The sequence below is a fragment of the Xenopus tropicalis genome, chromosome 7 (assembly GCF_000004195.4).
Source record: "Xenopus tropicalis strain Nigerian chromosome 7, UCB_Xtro_10.0, whole genome shotgun sequence".
Lineage (NCBI taxonomy): Eukaryota > Metazoa > Chordata > Amphibia > Anura > Pipidae > Xenopus > Xenopus tropicalis.
This window is the reverse complement of record NC_030683.2, coordinates 46,553,466-46,571,710: the sequence shown is the minus strand read 5'-3', so window position 1 is coordinate 46,571,710 and position 18,245 is coordinate 46,553,466. Positions and strand designations below refer to the sequence as shown.

Sequence of the window (18,245 nt, the reverse complement as noted above, 5' to 3'; positions counted from 1 at the left end):
TATTATTGGGGGGAATATGTGTACTTGCCTCCCTAATGCACTGTATGTCATATAATGGGTAAAACCCCAACACAAAAGTCACATCCGTTTGAAATAATCATGCCCTGGAACCATTTGTTCACATTATCCATATTGACTAGTTTGGTGACAGTTCCATTTGTAAATTTTACATATATATATAAATGTTCTTTCAAGACAGACGCATTTAATTCCAACATTCAATTAGAGAAACAATATGGATTTTGTAACAAAATCAAATTAAGGACAGATTTATTAAAATGTGAGTTTAGAGCTTAATACATAAAACTCACCCATGTTCTTTTCATTCCTATGGGGTTTATCAATGAGTATTTATCAATGGGTAAAAGTTAGAACTCACCATTTGATAAATATGCTTTTAAAAATCCCATAGGAATGAAAAGAATGTGGGTAAATATTTATGTATTAGGCTCTAAACTCAGACTTTGATAAATCAGCCCCATAGTGTCAAAGCATGTACTTAAGCTAATTACTGGATCATTTTAATTCTAGCCATTTTTCAAAGGGTTGAAACTCAACTAGAAATGGCTTCTCCGAATTTTGTTGATAAATAATTTGTTTATGGAAAAAGGAGGGGGACATTTGAAATTGGTAGGAATGCTCCCTAGAGACCCATACTAACTGGTTTGTGCTCTTAATGCACCCTCCCCACCAAATGTTTTGTAGAGTGGGGAGGGCACAGAGGACCTTTTTGCTAAGTTGTTCAAAAAAATGAATGGCACTCAGTCAGAAGGGACTACTGAGCTTCTTGCTTCCTCTTGTTTAATACATAGTGGGGTGGGTGTTCTGTATCCCAACCTCTGTACACATTTTGCACTTTGCACCTTACCCCACTATTGGTAAATGTGCGCAACATGAGGACTCTCATAAGGACTCTTGAATTATTAGCAATCAACTGAATCCCAATCCTGCATACTGTACAAGTAATTTAAACTGAGCTGAGGTATTTCTAATGTTCAGCACCTTGGACAGCACTCTCTCTTTAGCTATGCTATGGTTATTTTGCAGAATACACCTTTTGCAATCAAACACTGCGTAAAATAGCTTTTGCATGTGATTTAACAGAAGTTGCCCAATTTGCATTTGTCATGTCCTACCACTTTTATTCAGGCTCCCCATAATTACATGTGTTTTTAGGTTATCATTTTGTGGTCACAGGCAGAAAGTAATTGAGTTCCTTCAACACAGAGCCTCCAGAAGAAATATGTTCATGTGGAATAAGTCTTTCCATAGAATGTAAGGAAAAGAAGATGGTGCTGACCACTGCTCGAAGCTCACCACTAAAACTATTAATGACTTGCTTGCCGTTCTTTTCTACTACAAAGATAATAATTGTAGAGGGTGGTCTATATTAGATCACAAATACCTTGTAATGTTTTTTTCTTAACCATTCAGCATAAAAATCAACAAAATAGATATCTGCTGTCAAAAAGCTGGGCCTGTTGGCTGGCTGCTAAGGGTAACTAGACCTGGGCAAATTTCGCACCTACATTATACACTATCCCCTCTTGCTGATTCCAACAATCAACCACAAATGAAAACTTTTTGGTTTTTTTTTAGCTCTGAACACCTAAACAGCACTATTTTTATCCACTTGCAGCATGATTAAAGTGTAATATTGGTAAAGCAATATGTTATATAACATGAAAACATTAAATCTACCTACATAGCTCTGATAAGGATGTTTCTTTTTGGAGAATCCTCTTGCATATGGAATTACATTAGGTCTAATTTGGAAAGCTAGGGGGTGCAAGAGTCTGTTTTGGGAAAGTGTTTATGCACCTTTATATTACTGTATGTCAACCAGTGGATTCCTTTATGCATCCATAAATACATTTCCTAATGATACACATTAGCTAATAATAATATATCTTTCTCTGCCTTAAATGTTTTGATCACATTCTATCACATCAAATGATTATATTCTTTCAAATGCATAAACGTACAGTACTAATGTGTCTTTGGTGTCTCTTATTGTGTCGATAAATGTGTATATGGATATTACATAAAAAGTAGAAAGTATATTTCTCCAGCAAACAACATGATGCCAAACTGGAAGTGTAAATTATTTTTTATGAATTCCTATTAAGCAATTTCAATTGTGTGTACATGCCTCTGCTTGCTGTTTGTATAAATGTGCACATTATAGCATCCTCCCACCCACTTTTTAGCTTTTCATTGAAAATAATGGTCGAATAGCTGTTTTTGTTTTATAAAGAACAGGATACTTTATAAGTTACATTACCAGTTTTAATGGACCATTCTATCAACCAGGCTGTTCCTGGAGAGGCTATTGTGTTGAGAGGTCTCTGTAAAAGGCACCATGATAAATGTAGCATTACAGCCTGGATTGCTTATGTCTAAGAAAACTCAGCATCATAAAAATTTATAGTTAAGGTTGTGGTAATTTTTAATCACAGGACAAAGTTTCTTTAATTGATTAATCTTGGTCTCTGTATGTTATATTAACTTGCTTGTGGAAATGCAACACTTTTAAGTAAGCAATGGTAAATGTAAGTAGCTCACTGCAATTCAAAATTTATTGGACTTGTTTAACCATCTGTTTCTATGGTAGCCAGGGAATGGAAGCTATACATTGCAGTTTCTGTTATTCATAGCAATGTCAAGCTTACATAATGAAGAAACCTCGGAATTTAATGGGGATACAAGTATATCTAAATATTTGTTTGCTCTGTGTTTACCAGCACGAAAAATTATTCAGTACAGGAGATACTGTTTTTAACAGTTTTGCATGGCTCCAAGGCAATAAAAACAGGACTTAAACAACACTAGGAGAACTCTTGTAGAAGGAGTTGCCTATTTTACCTTTTGTATCAGTTTTTTTAATGTAATCTATATGTCTATTGTATGCATCAATTTATTGTACAGGATACGTTTGTGCTTTATAAATACATGTTATTATTATTAATAATAATAATAATAATAACAATAATAATCTGTACTTTCATTGTTTATAGGAACTATGAAGCACCACAAGGTTTCCAGAGATCTCCTCTTTACCTTTTTGGTTCTACAGTCATTTACTTTGGGTAAGCAACATAAACTCTTCTAGTAGATACTGTATATTGGTCTAAGAAATATTTGATGCAAGTAATTATCTGAAACTCAGCCCCCTGACTCGTCATGAAAACGGAAAATGTTTTTCATTTAAAAAAGTAGATAAAACAGGATTCTATGCATAAATTCCTATATTAGATCCTCAGGTGGAAAAGTTATATTAAAGGGGAACAGAGTCTAAAATTATTGTTGAGTGTAACCCCTACCCAGGGGCAGATTTATTAAAATGGGATTACAGCTCATCACAGAAAAATTCACCCACTTTCTGCTGACTCCTATGGCATTTTTAGAAGTTTCATTCATTGATAAATAATCTTCTAAAAACACAGCATGTGCAGGAAAAAGTTGCAGAAAAGCCACAAAAAGCATGACTTTTTCATCTTGTCACGCAATAATTGTCACTTTTTGGAATTGTTGCGCAAAAAACAAAAATTCAAAGAAACTCCAAAAGTTTTGAGGAAAGAAAAGTTTTCCAGGGAAGGGACATCTGCCATAGACTATGTGACCTCAACAGGTTTTACGTAGAGAGTTTTCGGAATTGTTGCTCGCTGAAAAAATGCATAATAAATCTCGAAAAATATGAACATTTTTCGGGGTTTGAGTCAAAGACCCTGACCTGAAAAAATTGTGATTTAGTAAATGCCCCCCCCCCAAGAATTAATACACTGTGCTGTATATGATGTGACCACATAAATACGGCTGTCACGGTCGGCACCCAATACCAGAACAAGTGCCAAGCACCCTGGTCTCGGCTCGTGCTTCACCAGTAGTGTGACCGCCTTTGGCTTTGGGAGGAGCCCTCAGCTACTCGGATGCCACCTGGACTTATACGAGAGGTGCAGAGCAGGAGTTCTGGCTAGCAATGGGGCACGACTGTAGAAAGTCTTAAGGCCAATGGTCACGGTACAGATAGGAGTAGGCAAATACGTGGTCAGACAGGCTGGGTCGAGGCGGGCAGATAACTAGGATCGTCAGGCAGGCAATGGGTCAAACTGGATAATCAATCAGAAGGATGAGGCAAAAACGGTAGTCAAGGACAGGCACGGATCAGGATATGGATAATCAGAATCGTCAAAGCCAGGCAGGGTCAAAAACAGCAACAAACAAAAGCTTTAAGCACAAATTCAGGCACCAGGAATAAACCTATCACGGGCAATGAGAAACAAAGGAAAGGCCCTTTAAATATTTCAAATTTGGCGCCATTGCGCTCTGACGTCATGCGTCAGCGCGCCTGCGCCTTTAAATAGAATGAAGGCGCGCGGCTCGCGCGCACTAGTAGGAAGCCGGCAAGACGAGCGGCATGGCGGGCGTCCCCGCCGATGGCAGCACGGCGGGTGTCCCCGCCGCACAGGTAATTTTATTACAACGGCCTATTAACCAAACAACTTTTATATTCCAACTATTGTTTCCTAAAAAGTACCTTATACAGGATGGTTACCAAGCTGCATAAATCTAGTAATCTGAAGGTATGGTAACCTAAATTAGATAAATTCCCCTTTTATACACACCCCCAGGTCCCAAGTGTACCACATATTAAATCCCATTCCTTTACAAGAAAAGTGGTGCTTTGAAAAATGGGAGAATAAATAAAGATAGATGATAGATAGATAGATAGATAGATAGATAGATGATAGATAGACAATAGATAATAGATAGATAGATAGATAGATAGATAGATAGATAGATGATAGATAGATAGATAGATAGATGATAGATAGATAGATAGATAGATAGATAGATAGATAGATAGATGATAGATAGATAGATAGATAGATAGATAGATGATAGATAGACAATAGATAATAGATGATAGATAGATAGATAGATAGATAGATGATAGATAGACAATAGATAATAGATAGATAGATAGATAGATAGATGATAGATAGATAGATAGATGATAGATAGATAGATAGATAGATAGATGATAGATAGATAGATGATAGATAGATAGATAGATAGATAGATAGATAGATAGATAGATAGATGATAGATAGATAGATAGATAGATAGATGATAGATAGATGATAGATAGACAATAGATAATAGATAGATAGATAGACAATAGACAAATAGACAAAACATCAAACCATTATGATTATTTTGAAGTCATGTGTGTGCATTTATATATCTACCCCTTCCTCCTGTTTTAGATTTTCTCTTCTTAGACTCCAACTATTTCATCACCAGAATATATTTGCTTTCTGACCTGTTTTGCAGGGAAAGAAACAGCTTCATTTCTGCAGTATATATTTTAGCTACTATTATCCCTGTGGTTTTCTCCCTCATTAGCCGCTGTTCCATTTGAATGTTGCATTTCTTGGTGTCTATAAACCTGTCAAGCAAAACTCTTCAGAGTATTTTTCACAACACGCTATTTATTATTTAGAGTTATTGGTGGTTGTGAGAGGAGCATGGTCCCATTGATCCATGTCCTATGTCACAATTATAGCATCTCCCACTCGGTTCTCATGATGGATGTGTGCCATACTAGACCAGTGCATGTCTGTGCAATCTCAGGTTTGTCAGAATTCTTGGCAGACATTTACAGGCGCAAATACTATATATACTATTATGCTATTGTCAAAGCTGACAATATGCTTTCAAAGTAACACCTTTTTATTTGTAATTATTTTTGTCACTTCAATTGATATGGCTTTTTTTACGTCATTGCTTTCCAACAAGTTACTTAAACTGAAATAAGAAAAATCAGTCAGATTAACCAAAGGGTGTCTAATTTTTCACATTTTTGAGATGTCACACTTTGTATGAGTGACATTTTTTGATTCTTGCTATTTGATTAATAATCTTCTCACAAACACCTCTCAATCATGTTAGAATATAATTAACAATCACTTTATTTAAGGTTCTGCAACAGAAGGAAACTGTCAATAAAATTTTAATGCGCACCCAGCTCTACTGAACTTGAGATTCCAATAAAGCCCTAATGTTTACAGATGCTCTGCACCTTGATAATTATCTCCTGTCTCAGCAAATTCATGTACATACAGTACACTGCACATAGTGAATGAACACAGGGATAGAATCAGATATGGAACTAATCTCTAATCAAAATGGCAGGTAGATTTCTGTACACATAACATCAGGGTAGACTTGGTTATAGCTATAGTATATCTATCTATCTATCTATCTATCTATCTATCAAATGGGGGTCTTTAAAGAAAATAGGAATGGTGTGAATGTGGAGGTCTCTTAAGCTGGCCATACATGCACCGATAATATCGTACGAAACCTCGTATGGCAAGTCAGTGAGTCAACCGATATCGCAGGAAGCTGCTGATATCGGTCGACTCGCCGATCGGGCCAGTTTAAAGATTTTGATCGGGCGCCATAGAAGGCGCCTGAGCAAAATCTGTCTTAGGGGCTGAATTGGCAGAAGGAGGTAGAAATCCTATTGTTTCTACCTCCTTATCTGCCGTTTCAGCCCTGAACGGTTAGTGGCGCATTGTACGATCTTTTGTGCGACTGATTGTCGCATGAAAGATCTAAAATCACCACGTGTGTGGCCACCTTTAGACCTCCAACCCCTTAACCATTTGGGTGGAAAACAAAAGAAATACAAGTATAACCCTTAAACATTTAGGGAAAGAGATGTAGGTAAATGTTGGCTGGGAATGTGTCTCCTACCTGCTTAACTACTTGCTTTTTTAGCAATTCACATGACAGAGCTGAATTTGACTCCATCTGTCCATCTGCATGAAGGTCTATGTGACTAGACATCAAGGAGGAAACTCCTTGTTCAGATAGCCCATAATTATGGATGGCCAACTCTCATAGAGTCTATTGTAAGCAAATAATTCAAATTTTCAATTGAAACATGTTTCCCTTCTTCTCTTTAATATAAAACAGTACCTTATTCTTGACAGTTATTAAGGTGCAAGAATCCACATTAGCTCCAAACAATCCTAGTGGGTTTATGTCAGTGATTGTTAGCAGACTTAAGCAGAAGGTTTGGTGATCCGAATTACAGAAAGATCACTTATCCAGAAAACCCCAGGTCCCCATGCACATATGGGATCCCTTACCTGGAAATCCATTATCCAGAAAGTTCATGAATTATAGGAAGACTATCTCCCTTAGACTCCATTTTTAAACAAATAATTCTCATTTTTTAAAATGATTTCCTTCTTCTCTGTAATAATAATAATACAGGACCTTGTACGTAAGCTGCTGGAGTCCTTAAAACAATGCTTTTGGGTTTAATTAATGTTTAAATGATTTTTTAGTAGACTTAAGGCATTGAGGTGCAAATCTTGTAAATACCCCTTATCCAAATAACCAGGTCCCAAGCAAGTCCCACGTGTATAGGTCCTATACCTTTACTATTTTCATACACACTCATATTACAAATCACTGCAACGTGGGTGTTCTAAAACTTGCATAAGATCACACAGCTTTGCCAATAATATTTTCAGCTCTTTCTTGTATATAGAATCTCACTCTTATTATTACCTGTAATAGTTACAGAATGCTGTTTTATAATGTAACAAATTATTTTATATTTTTGGTGTTTTGGTGGCATTCAGTTCCGTGTCTGTATATATTAAAAAAATAAATGAATAAATACATATATATATATATATATATATATATATCCTAAATTTATATTAACATTTACATTTGTGTATTGCTCACTGACTTGTAGCTTGGCCTGAAAACCATCATGTAAACTGTAAAAAATTTACATATAAAATAAACAACTTTTAGCATGTCCTAGTGTTAACAGTAGTTGCCAAGCTAATGCGAATAATTCTGGCAGGTGCCTCCAATGAACATTCAAAATAATATAAATCCACGCAATCACGCCTCCAAAATATAAACATGTAGTTAAACAGATGATAAATAGTCTGGCTGCACTGAAGTAAACAACATCTTCTACCATTCTTGTTATGGGGTATGTGGCTCTGAAATTGTTTTAGTTAGGGCCCCTAGGATCATATGTGGCTGAGTTATCAACAATATATATATATATATATATATATATTCCCATATATATAGCTATATTCCCAGCAAACCCATAGGCAAAAGATTCTAGTTGTAAACATTAGGGTAATATCTTGGGTATTGTTAGTTAATACCTGTGGTAGCCCCAAAGAATTATTTGTGTTATAGTGTTTTATTACTATTCTTAAACAAAGCTTCTGTGCAGCCATTGGGCTGCAAATTAAATAGGACTAAATGACACAGGTTACATAGCAGATAAAAGATAAGCTCCGTGAAACACCATTGTATTCTACAGATCTTATCTGCTTCATAACATGTACCTTTTCTCCTTTTTTCACAGCAGTTTATTTATATAAACTATAGTAGTCTTTCTGAAGCAAACACACAACATTTACTAGTGCAGGGCAGCAGTTCATTATATTTGAATTGCTTTAAACAAAGTTGTTGTAACTATTCCTTGAAATTCCTCCTACCTATTCCAGAGAGAATATTTGAATAAAGGGTGAGTAAACTTTTTTTGCCTGGAACCTTTTTTTCAGAAAAAAAAAATAATTGCATTCCCATTGATTCCAATGTATTTGGCGGAATTTCACAATTTTGTGAATGGCACAGTTTTGCACATCACTAATTACAATGTAATTGCTTCTTTTAATTACAATGTAATTTGATATTGTGGGAAACAACACTCAGCTCTGTTCTACACAAGATTCCCTACCTGAAGTGTTGACGTGATCTTAATCAGCAGGTTTTCATCATACTTTCATCATATTCAACAGTTTAGTAAGAGCAGCACATAGCTCAAACAAGGAATGGCAGACCGGACTAAAGTTTAGTGCTGGCTAATAGAGACCACACTCTGGATTATTATCTTGCAATTATTTTAGTGTGACTAGTGCCCTTTAATCCGTGACAGGATTCCACTGAAACAGTTTTCTCTCTACTGTTTGAAACTAATTTTACTAAACCCCACCTCCTCATACTACCAACTCCTGGTACTTGTCCCTGTATATCTACCTTTTACATGAATGTAATAACTCTTTTTCATCCGCTTATCCTATCGCATCTACCCTACTCTACCCTATCCTTTCACCGAATTGGCTCCCCCATCTATAGCTTATAATGAACTCTTTTGCTAATATAATACTATAAAATATACTTTTGCCTATAATAGTAATTACAAATATAATTTTTTGTTATTTCTTGCACTTAAGTGTAAAATCTGAATCTGAAGGTTCATTAGGCTTTTAGATAGTGAGCTGCTCATTATGCATAGGCTTGGAAGGCAGGGCATAGAATGTAACTTTACATTTGTTTTCCCTGTTTGCCCTGTTAAGTGTAAGAAATAACAAAATACACATATTTTTTTAATTAAAACAGTAGGTAAAAACTATGTACAAGCACAAGCTTTATTCATTAAAGAAATGTTAAAAAAGGGATTATACTGCCCCTTTAACTCTACCTTCCATCTGCATGAGTCTGTAAAAAGCTACAGTGCCATTTGCAGCCCTTCTGACTCAGTTTAGTACAAACTATTGTGCAACACATTGCTACAAAACCAAACCTCCTGCAAAATTATTATTCCAACCACTAGACTGTAAACTGTCAAGGGCAAGAACACTTGAATTCATTTGGATTCCTGTTTGTTCCATTGATTAGTACAGCAAACGCCAAGCATTCTGGACAGGGGCATAACTCCAGAGAAAGCAGACCCAGCAGTTGCGGGGGGAGGGCAGTAACACCTACATTTATGAATAATAAATAGATTAGGTCAATTTACCAATGCTTTGGGATCTCAAATTGATTTTGCTGTGGGGCTTAGTTACATCTTGTTATACCACTAATTTTGGATAATAGATCCTACAGGTGTATTGTTTGTTACTCTGTCTGTGATACTGTTCCCACAATGCATTGTACAACGGTAATTAATATGTTGGCTCATTATAAATGTCCTAAAATAATAAAAGGGAAAGTAATCCCTAGCAAACAGAATGTTTTGTAGAATTATTGACATCAAGTAATGTTTTATGTTTTGTTTTTGCTGCTGAAAACAATGTATAATATTAGGTAAAGAAGGGCAGTGTGGGGAAAAAATTATTACTTTACTGCTTAGAAAGATATTGTCATATTTCATGTTGTATGGAATAATCAATTTTATGGTTTTCATCTGACTAATTTTATTTTTATTTATTCTTTATGGCAGAGATTCTTGATATGCTCTCAGTATCTCAGTATATCAATATCTTAGTATATGAGTATCAGAACCATGCCAGAACAATTAACAATGAATAAAAGAGGTAAAATAAAAAAAAAATAAGACTAATTGCAAATTTTCATTGGCTGTCACTTCCTACATCATACTAAAAGTTTTAAGGTACCACTTTAGCACAAACATACATAGTACAGTTTTATGGGATATATATATTTTATATATATCTAACAAGACCAGTGTACAGTATAAAGGTATAAGTTTACTGTCCACATATTCACATGAATTCCTAAAATAACTTAACTAGGACACTTTGGCATTTTTACCATAAGGGAGCTATGGATAATAATCAGGCTCTTAAACTAACCTTTTAAGTGTCAGCAGATTTTCACATTTCATATGTGCTATGTATTTTTTTACATTTTGTACTCTCTTTATATAGTGGAATCTCCCGGAGGAAAAACTCCATGGTGGGTTTTTTTATTGCATTTTTGTGTAATTTTACTTCTGTAACAAGATATGACTGCAGATGAGAATGAAACATATTCAGTTATATGCTTGAAACAACAGATTTGGAAAGCCCTGTGTTCCAGAGTGCAACGATAATACTTATGTATAGTTTTAATTTCTGACTTGTGTAGATCAAAAACTCCCAGCAGTGCACTGCTGAATTTTACAAAGCACTGCCCCAGAAATCACTTTAGCTTGCAAGGCCAAAATGCCACCAAGAGTTCTTTACACCAGGAAGCCATGTGGGAAAGCCTTTTGGAAAAGTACACACTCTAAAGAATAAAAAATCAGAAATATGTATTCTACTCAATTGACCATGCTGAAAGCTTTAAAAGGGTTAGGGGTTTTATGAAATTTATAAAAAATGTACTTCCAATTCTCAGCTTCATATTTGCATGCATGTGTCCTTTTGCTTAAAGGTAAAACATCCCAAATATGAACACCAGGGGACCTCTGTGTGGTTTGATACCCAATATGCTTAGAATTAAACAACTATGCGGCATCTGAAGACCCTAAAATGAACGTAAAATTTTCTAAAACGAGCAATTAAGGCAGAATGCAATAAAATAAGTAAAAACCAGTGAATGTAATGAAAGCAATAACACAAATCAGAATTCCACAATGATTGTTTTACTTGCACTAATAAGCAATTTGGAACTGAAATTAATATAGATACTTACATGCAAATAGCTAAAAGTGCAATAGAAATCAAATAAAAATTAAACATTGCAGTATGATTAGTTCCCCTCCCCCCAATGACACAATAAAACTTTTTTCATGGAGCAATCAATACCCTGCACTTTTTTAGTGCATATAGATTTGTCAAGCTGTGTGTTGTGAGAGTGTAGGTGTATGTATATGCTGTGAGTGTGCAAAAGTGCTCATTAATGTAAAAAGTTTGTGTGTGAATGTAACGCTAACCTGGGGGCAGACAGGAGATGCTGTAGGGCTGAAGGATCCAAAGGAGGTCCAAAGGATGATGTTTGTGGGAGCAGAAAATATAGACAACAACAGGCACATGTTTTCTTGTTTGGGGCTCCTGAGGCAATCACACCCATGGGTTTCTGCCCCTATGATCATTTCATAGGATCTAGGGCATGACAAGGGACAGAAGGAGCAGCATGAAAAGCTCTACTCCCTGTCCCAGAAGGGCTGCAAAATGTCAAACCTATGATTTAAGGCATTTCAGTACTTCTATCCACAGAACATATATTCTTGGTTCTATGGCACCTAAAGGGTTAAATGTTTTTGCGTTTTATTTATTTTTGTTTCATCCACTATGAAAAAACATGGGTATGTGTTCATAGTCCTCCTTGTGCTTTATTTGTAAAGCAAAAAAAAAAAAAATTCTTACGGATTTTTTTTTTTAGTTGTTTGGCACCTCAGTGCAGACAAGTTTTTAGATGTGAGAAGCAGTGTTGAAAGCAAATGAAACATCACACAACAACAGTGAAATAGCTGTTTAGATGTTGTCTTTTCAAGTGAAAAAGCCACAGTTCTGTCTAGCGATTTTGCATTGGAGAATTAAATCAGACCAAATCATTATGATTTTGGAAGAAACCTGCAGCCCATCGACTTCAAGCTTGGCTATTGACTACTGTGCATGTCAATTAACCTCATAAGGTGACTGATTTCCTTGCGAGATAATTATGGTATTACATAAGTGAGCAGGGAAAAAAAGGAAAAGAGCCAATTACAAGGAATTTCAATTGTGTTCAGGTACAGTAACAGTATCCACAGTTTAGCCTTGGTAAGCGAATGACACTCAAGTGTGCAAAAAATTACTAGGCATTAATCATGCATTAGAATAATAATTGTTTTCTTTAGCGGCCAAGCGCCCACCGTTATACTGGTAATAGTTTATGTTTAAGGAAGCGTGATTTGTCCTTTTCAGTTGTTCTTTTTTGGGAAATGTTCTGCTATGAGTCAGCAGAGCAACAACAGAAAACTGGAAGAACCCTTTGATTATTACTGGTCTGGAGCTAAATACATTACTAAATAATTTAAGGGGGAAGTGTAATAAAATGTTGTACATGGGAAAACAATGTACAGGTATGGGACCTGTTATCCAGAATGCTTGAAAAAATTATTTAAACAGTAATTAAACCCAATAGGCTTGTTTTGGCTCCAATAAAGATTAATTATATCTTAATTGGGATCAAGTACAAGATACTGTTTTATTATTACAGAGAAAAAGGAAATAATTTTTTAAAATGTGAATTATTTGATTAAAATGTGGTCTATGGGAGATGGCCTTTCTGTAATTTGGAACTTTCTGGATAATGGGTTTCCGGAGAAAGGGTCTGATACCTGTTTTAATAATAAAAACAACAATCATTTTTTGCATTGCGCATATTTTTCTATTAAAAACTTTTTATGACATTCTCCCATAAGCATCCAGCAGGATACTGGGACAGAGAGTACCTCCATTTTGAATTTCTCTTTATTAGAGCTAAATCAGGCAGATTTCATTACAGGTATGGGATCCATTATCCAGAAACTTGTTATCCAGAAAGCTCTAATAAATTCCATCTGTTATCTTTCTCCCATAGAGTCCATTTTATATCTGAATACTCACATTTTTAAACTGATTTCCTTTTTCTCTGTAATAATAAAACAGTATGTTGTGCTTGATCCAGCTATGATATAATCAATCCTCGGTAGAGGCAAAATAATCCTTTTGGGTATTTTAATATTTAAATGGGTTTTTCGCATGGAGATCCAAATTACGGAAAATCTGAGGTCCTGAGAATTCTGGATAACATGTCCCATACCTGTACTTGTTCACTGACCAGATCACTCAGAGGGTCTATGCATTTCTGCTGTCAGTGACAAACTGCATGTTTCACTGCCCCAATGAATATCTGATAAAGGCCCAATCAGGCAATTGAGATGCTATTGTTTTAGGTTTGTATATGCCCAATGACGGCTTTTGCTACATTGTTTTATAGAGATCAGTTGAAAGAGTAAGGCAAAAGGACACAAGAACCCTAATAAAGAATATAGACTGTATCATTCCAGGAAAACAACTGGACTTGAAATAAAAAAAATCATGACATATTATTATTATTATTATTTATTATTATATTAAGGGATTAAATCAATGTTAATTGTTATTATGTTTTTATTTCTTATATCTGCATCTCAATGAGTAACTCTAAAGGTCAGATGCATTAATTTTGCATCTTCTCAAAGTATTTACTTCTTACTGGAAATAACTAAATCTTTGTAAAGAATGCAGAAAATACAGAAAAAAAAGAGTACGGTGAGCAGCTAGTTACTATTCTACCCTTAATAGGCTTTCATTCAATTCAATCAGACTGCACTTTAGCTGAACAGAAAAATGTCTGCCTATTTATGCCTGTTAGATTTGAATGGGGCAGCTCACACTGTGAGATCATATCCTGTCTTGTCCCAAGGGACTGCCTGAGTACAGCTCTACTCTTTTTTTTTTTTTTTTTTTTTTTTTACAGCTTGCATTTTTATGAAGTCACATAGATGGATCTGATTTGTTCTAAAACAATGAACATCATTTGTCTTCAGTTTTTGCTTTGTTTTAATGAGCTGCGACTAAATTGCATTACCCTTGTATATTACTATGCAGTTTTAATCAGCAGTTGTATATGTTATTCATGCTAAGCGTTTACTCTTCTTTCATTAGGTTTGGGCTACAACAGACTGCCATACTTTTTAAACTACTTCTTTGACACATACCTGCTGATTAGTGAAGATACGGCTGTGGGTGAGTGAACTGTTTTTCATGCAACTTTTATTATCTCGCCTGGGGATTTGGATAGTTAGGCTATTTTTTTGCAGAATACATTTAACTGGGTAGATTTCTATAATTGTTGTAAGTATGGTTCAGCATCACGCTGCATTGATCTTCTTTCACCTAATTTCATCACTGATATGGGTTCCATTAAATAACCTAATGGTTTTCCAAGTGTTCACAAAGGGGTATTTTGAAATTCTGACTGGATCCAGACAGAAAAAAATACTTGTGGGTTCAAACAAATGGATTCTACAACATTGTGTCTCTTTGAACAAGTTGGCCTATTTTGACTATGTCTTTGTTTATACTCTTATCGTTCAAACACCTGACTATTTTCTGTCTGTTAATCTTTGAAAGTAATTAGGGTCAAGTAACAAACTTATTGCAAAGGATAATAGTAAAATAGAAGCTGTCATACTTTTTACTATTTATGGATTTGACATAAGCTCTTAGTCAAATATGCCCCGTAAATATATTACTTTTTAAAAAATGTTCCCTTTAAATGTCCAAGAAAATAAAAACTGAGCATTAAAAAATATAATTTAAAGTGGCCATTTATGTGATGCATATCTATCAGTCCATTACAATTGGTCTTTAGAAAGAGGTAGATTAGTTAGAGCAGTCTGGGAATAATCAGGATCACAAATATGGGTTTACATCATTATAATCAGGAACTGTAACTTACTGAAATATGATGGATAGTGTATAACCGACGTGCAATGCTCTGAAATGACTTAAATTCAGTTTTCATTCTTCATTCAAAAGCAAAGAAACAAAATAATAAATAATACTAGCTGTATTTGTTTTTACTGTGTTTCCCCTACACGTTTAGAGAAAGATATGCACATATGGTAGTCTACACAACTGGGGTGTGAGTAATGGTAACACAGAACTCCAGGTCCACTGACCAATAGAAAGCAATCAGCAGTTAACATTCACTGGCCTACTGTATCGCAATGAAGGATTAATCTGAACTATTTGGTTACTATGGTTTGTAGGATCTTGAATAAAATTTGAACTTCTACATTATGTCTGAGGAGTCTGAGGTTTGTCTAAACATTTGCACAATTTCATTGGTGATTTGCAATACCCCATCACTGATGTAAAATATCCTCCCTACAGCTCAGGACCAAATCTTGAGCCATGAATAACATATAAAGGGCCAATATAAAATATGAGAAAATTGTATCTACCAATTCAGTTACAGATTTTCCAATAGACCTCAATGGAGGGTTCATGTGATAACTTGAAAACCTAAAACGATAAAACTGCTCTATTTACCACCGCACAGCAAAGACTGACGGTGATTAGTCACAGCGACTTATACACTGCCCTGTGGTGGGAAAGTCACCATGATTAGTCGCTGGGACTACCCGTCCCATGTGCCTTTACCCTAAAGGATTTGTGTATGATTCACTAAGGGACTAAGTCCCCCATTAGTCTGTTTAGATGAATCCCATGCCTATAGAAGAAGGCCACCCCTGGAGCTGCTACCAACTCAAAAGTGACAGTAGAATTAGGGTTCTCACAGCAGCAGTTTATATCCATTAACTAGGCATACATATGCCTAAAGAACTCAGATGCAGTCGTCATTTTGACTCCACCAGTTTTAACTCAGTGGCCAAGATCGGTCCAGGTGCATCACCTCATCACCGCTGCAATCATGCTAGAATTGTGGGGGAAATACTGCATTGTTGGTAGAAAATATGGGCACCAAATGAAATGATACATTTAAAAGCCTTTTTGCTTTGTTTAAATGTGAGACATTTTTAGAACTGGTTTGACTGCTTTGAACAGTCAAATCAGATAATTTTCTATCAATTTATTTGATAAGTGTCTGAAAAAACATCTATTGTGACGCAGTGCTTGTCTTTTGGGGACAAATCATTCATCACATTACAACAAACCAATAATAATGCAGATATCTAAAAAAAAACTCTCCATTCAGCCTTGTCAGTGTCTCATTTAGTGCCACAATTTGCCTACATATGGGTTGTATTTTAATAAATGAGTCTAGTCTGTAATTTAGTCTGTGAATAAAGAAAGAGGTCAGATGAGAACAGAGGCAGCCTGTCTGGTAGCTGTGCTTCTTCTCAATGAAATATTGTAGGTATTCCTGTAAGTGACGAACCTTTGTCCCACTAATGACTCTGAGTTGTAGGTTCATTTATAACAAATGATTTAATGATTTATGAAACAGAAGAGAAGCTAAAGTATTTATATGAAATCTTTGGCTCTCTATCAGTTATAGACTGCAGCTTCATGGATACTGGTAGTTGTGGTTTAACGTAGGTGTTCAGAGCAGACGTCGGACACCATTGGTATGAAAATGATGTATGTATGATTAGCCACAAGCATGTCTTCTTTTTCTTAAATAATTGTCAGGAGCTTGTTAGAGAGGGCTTCCCTCTGACTATGTTACAGATCAATTTGATAAAGTAAAGAACAGCTCTCTTCTCTTATGGATGTTAAGGTTCCACCCTTTTAAACCTCTTCTTGATATTTTCTTCTCTCATCATTCATTAATTGTCATTTACGTATGCCCTTATGCCCACTAGTGCTTATCTAACAAGTAGACACCCAAAAAACTTTCTGGAAACCTATATAGTCTGCTCCCATAAGCCCATGAATTACATTTTCATTGCATCCTTATATATATTTGCTGGTTGCACTTGCATTTGAGGTTTTGCTCAAATTCTGGCTTAAGGTGTGGATCACAGCAACAGTGGGCACAAGGCAGCCCTATCATTATTGCTTGCCATAGGCAGGCAGTAAGTATGGGGCTCATTGTACCCTGTGTCTCCCTAATTTAACGTCAATGGAACAGGTTCTAGACAGGAGGGGGAATGCCTACAACATGAATGTAGGCAGCACTATATTTATGGAGGTAATGCAGAATGGAGTGCAAGGACCTTGTATAGACTACTAGCTGGTGCTTTCTATTATATGTTTTCCACTGGTATTGGAGTGTCTAAAATGATGAAATGATATTATATATTGACCCAAAAAATTAGAAAAATTATTTGCAGAAAGGAATAATTGTTTCCATTAATTCCTTTCTGCCAACAGGGTGCCAACAGATCCTTACTGGCACCTGTTCTCCAGCAAACGAACAAGGAAGACCTTACTCGCACACCCTTAACTCCGCCAAATTTTCACGCTCGGTGCACACCGCTGGGGGGATCGACACCCTCCAAAAATTCGATATAACAAAAAAAGCACTGGCTTTTTTTGTTCTACCTGTACTCCAGCACCCAATCCTCTGTCCAAAATTTGAGAAACGCTGAGAATAGTACTTCAGACTAGCCCATGTATAACATTTTATGAAACCCAGAAATGTTTACCCGCCAGTTTAAATAAAAGCTTTTAATTTTTGTCACTTGTTTTTGTAGGCATGTTTGGGAGTTAATTGATATAAAAGGGGTTTCCTTTGCGATCAGCAGAAAATTGTAGAAGTTTATTTCTGTTAACGTCTTCTCCATATCAGAATCAGAAGTTGTTGCACACAAATTTCATCTTACCTTAAACTGCCTCATAAATTCCAATATTAAAGTGAGCAAAAATGCAATGCTTTCTTTTTAATTTACAGTTCGATTTTGTCACAAGTACAGTTGATTTATCGGCGCTATAGAAGAAGTATAAAAACGATGTGGGTTATGATCCTAAAAAATAGCT

The 18,245-nt window shown here is 35.6% G+C and overlaps 1 protein-coding gene across 1 annotated transcript in view; it reads left to right on the top strand.

Moving 5' to 3' along the window:
- The first annotated feature begins 3,021 nt into the window (after nucleotides 1-3,021).
- The window catches only part of cdh23 (cadherin-related 23), a 465,229-nt gene continuing 450,005 nt past the window's right edge, over nucleotides 3,022-18,245 (top strand). Inside the window, exons 1-2 of the mRNA XM_031906723.1 lie at nucleotides 3,022-3,089; nucleotides 14,460-14,540. Of these exons, the coding sequence (XP_031762583.1) occupies nucleotides 3,023-3,089; nucleotides 14,460-14,540 (148 nt within the window). The 5' untranslated portion in view covers nucleotide 3,022. The remainder of the gene's footprint in view (nucleotides 3,090-14,459; nucleotides 14,541-18,245) is intronic.